The sequence below is a fragment of the Plectropomus leopardus genome, unplaced genomic scaffold (assembly GCF_008729295.1).
Source record: "Plectropomus leopardus isolate mb unplaced genomic scaffold, YSFRI_Pleo_2.0 unplaced_scaffold21623, whole genome shotgun sequence".
Classification (NCBI taxonomy): Eukaryota; Metazoa; Chordata; class Actinopteri; order Perciformes; family Serranidae; genus Plectropomus; species Plectropomus leopardus.
Window position 1 is genome coordinate 1 of NW_024623409.1, and position 1,308 is coordinate 1,308.

Below are 1,308 nucleotides of genomic sequence, written 5' to 3' on the forward strand. Positions count from 1 at the left end.
AACAAAATTTCAGCTAATTTTTTGTATACTTATTACAATTAATTTTCTACTTTTTGCAATTTTCAGTTTCTTGAACATTAGTGGTATTTCTTTGGCTGCCCATTGCCTTTTTTTTTTTTTTTTAAAGAAACCAAGACATTTTTCTTAGGTTTCAAAGACTTAAACTACCCCCTATAAATGTTCATAACCGAAGAAAAACATCAATATTCAGACAGAAAACATCTTCATACAAAAGTGTGATTCTCTTTTAAGAACAAAGTGCATTTTTCCTTCATTGTAGGTTGTCTGCGTGTATGTCCTTTTTCTTGATGTCTCACAGCAACTCATTAAACGTCCTTCACTTCTTGACGACAAAAGCTGCGTCCTCTTTGTCCCTTTTGAATTCTCAAATGTACGTCTTTGACCCACTGGATCTGAATGAATCCTCTTTGCTGTATCCTCCCGGCTGGTTTAGGAGGTACTTCACAGAGGGGGTCTCATCCTCTTTGCGGGGACAGCTGGCACACAGAAGCGCTCCTCCCAGGACCAGCAGCGCCCCGGCCCCCCAGCCGATGTACAGAGAGGCCCCGAGCTCTCTCTTCTGGGCATCCACGAGCACCGGGTTGTAGAAGTTCCTGATGATAATGCTGGCGGTCCATGAAACAGGGATAAGACAGAGGATCCCACTGATGATCAGCAGCACGCCTGCAGCCACACACGCCCTCGCCTTGGCCCTCTCCTCCGGAATGAAGTTGGTGCACTTCCCGCCGGCGAAAGCTACGAGGATCCCGACGAGGCCTACAATGATGGAGACCACCACCAGAGCGCGGGCCCCCTGCAGGTCGGTGCTCAGAGCCAGCATGGAGTCGTACACCTTACACTGCATCTGTCCCGTGCTCTGGACCACGCAGCTCATCCAGAGGCCCTCCCACATGATCTGCGATGTCACAATGTTGTTGCCAATGAAGGCAGAGACCCTCCACATTGGTGTGCCGCACACAATGAGCACACCGATCCAGCCAAAGAGGGCCAGGGCGCATCCCGCTATCTGCATCCCCATGGAAGCCATCGTCTCGTCTCCGAGAGTATGTCTGAGAGAATATTAGCAGCTGATCAGGTGTTTATGTTCAGAGTGAAGAATGAGAGGCGTGAGAGCCTATTAAGGACTCATATGAGGCCCTGCCAAAGAATACCAGCTGTGCAGGATTCTTTGTGTGCAGGGACAATAAAGGTTGGGGTTTCACTCACTCTTCTCGGATGGAGATGAGCATCATGTTGCTGCTTTTGTTGGTACTTTCAACACAGAAAAGCATGTATGTGACAGAAAAT

The 1,308-nt window shown here is 48.2% G+C and overlaps 1 protein-coding gene across 1 annotated transcript; it reads right to left on the bottom strand.

The window, feature by feature from the left end:
* LOC121965790 (claudin-like protein ZF-A89) lies at nucleotides 1-1,090 on the bottom strand. Its single transcript, XM_042515911.1, has one exon. The coding sequence runs from the start codon at nucleotides 1,046-1,048 to the stop codon at nucleotides 386-388; it is 663 nt and encodes a 220-aa protein (XP_042371845.1). The 5' UTR covers nucleotides 1,049-1,090; the 3' UTR covers nucleotides 1-385.
* Between the last annotated feature and the right edge of the window lie 218 nt (nucleotides 1,091-1,308).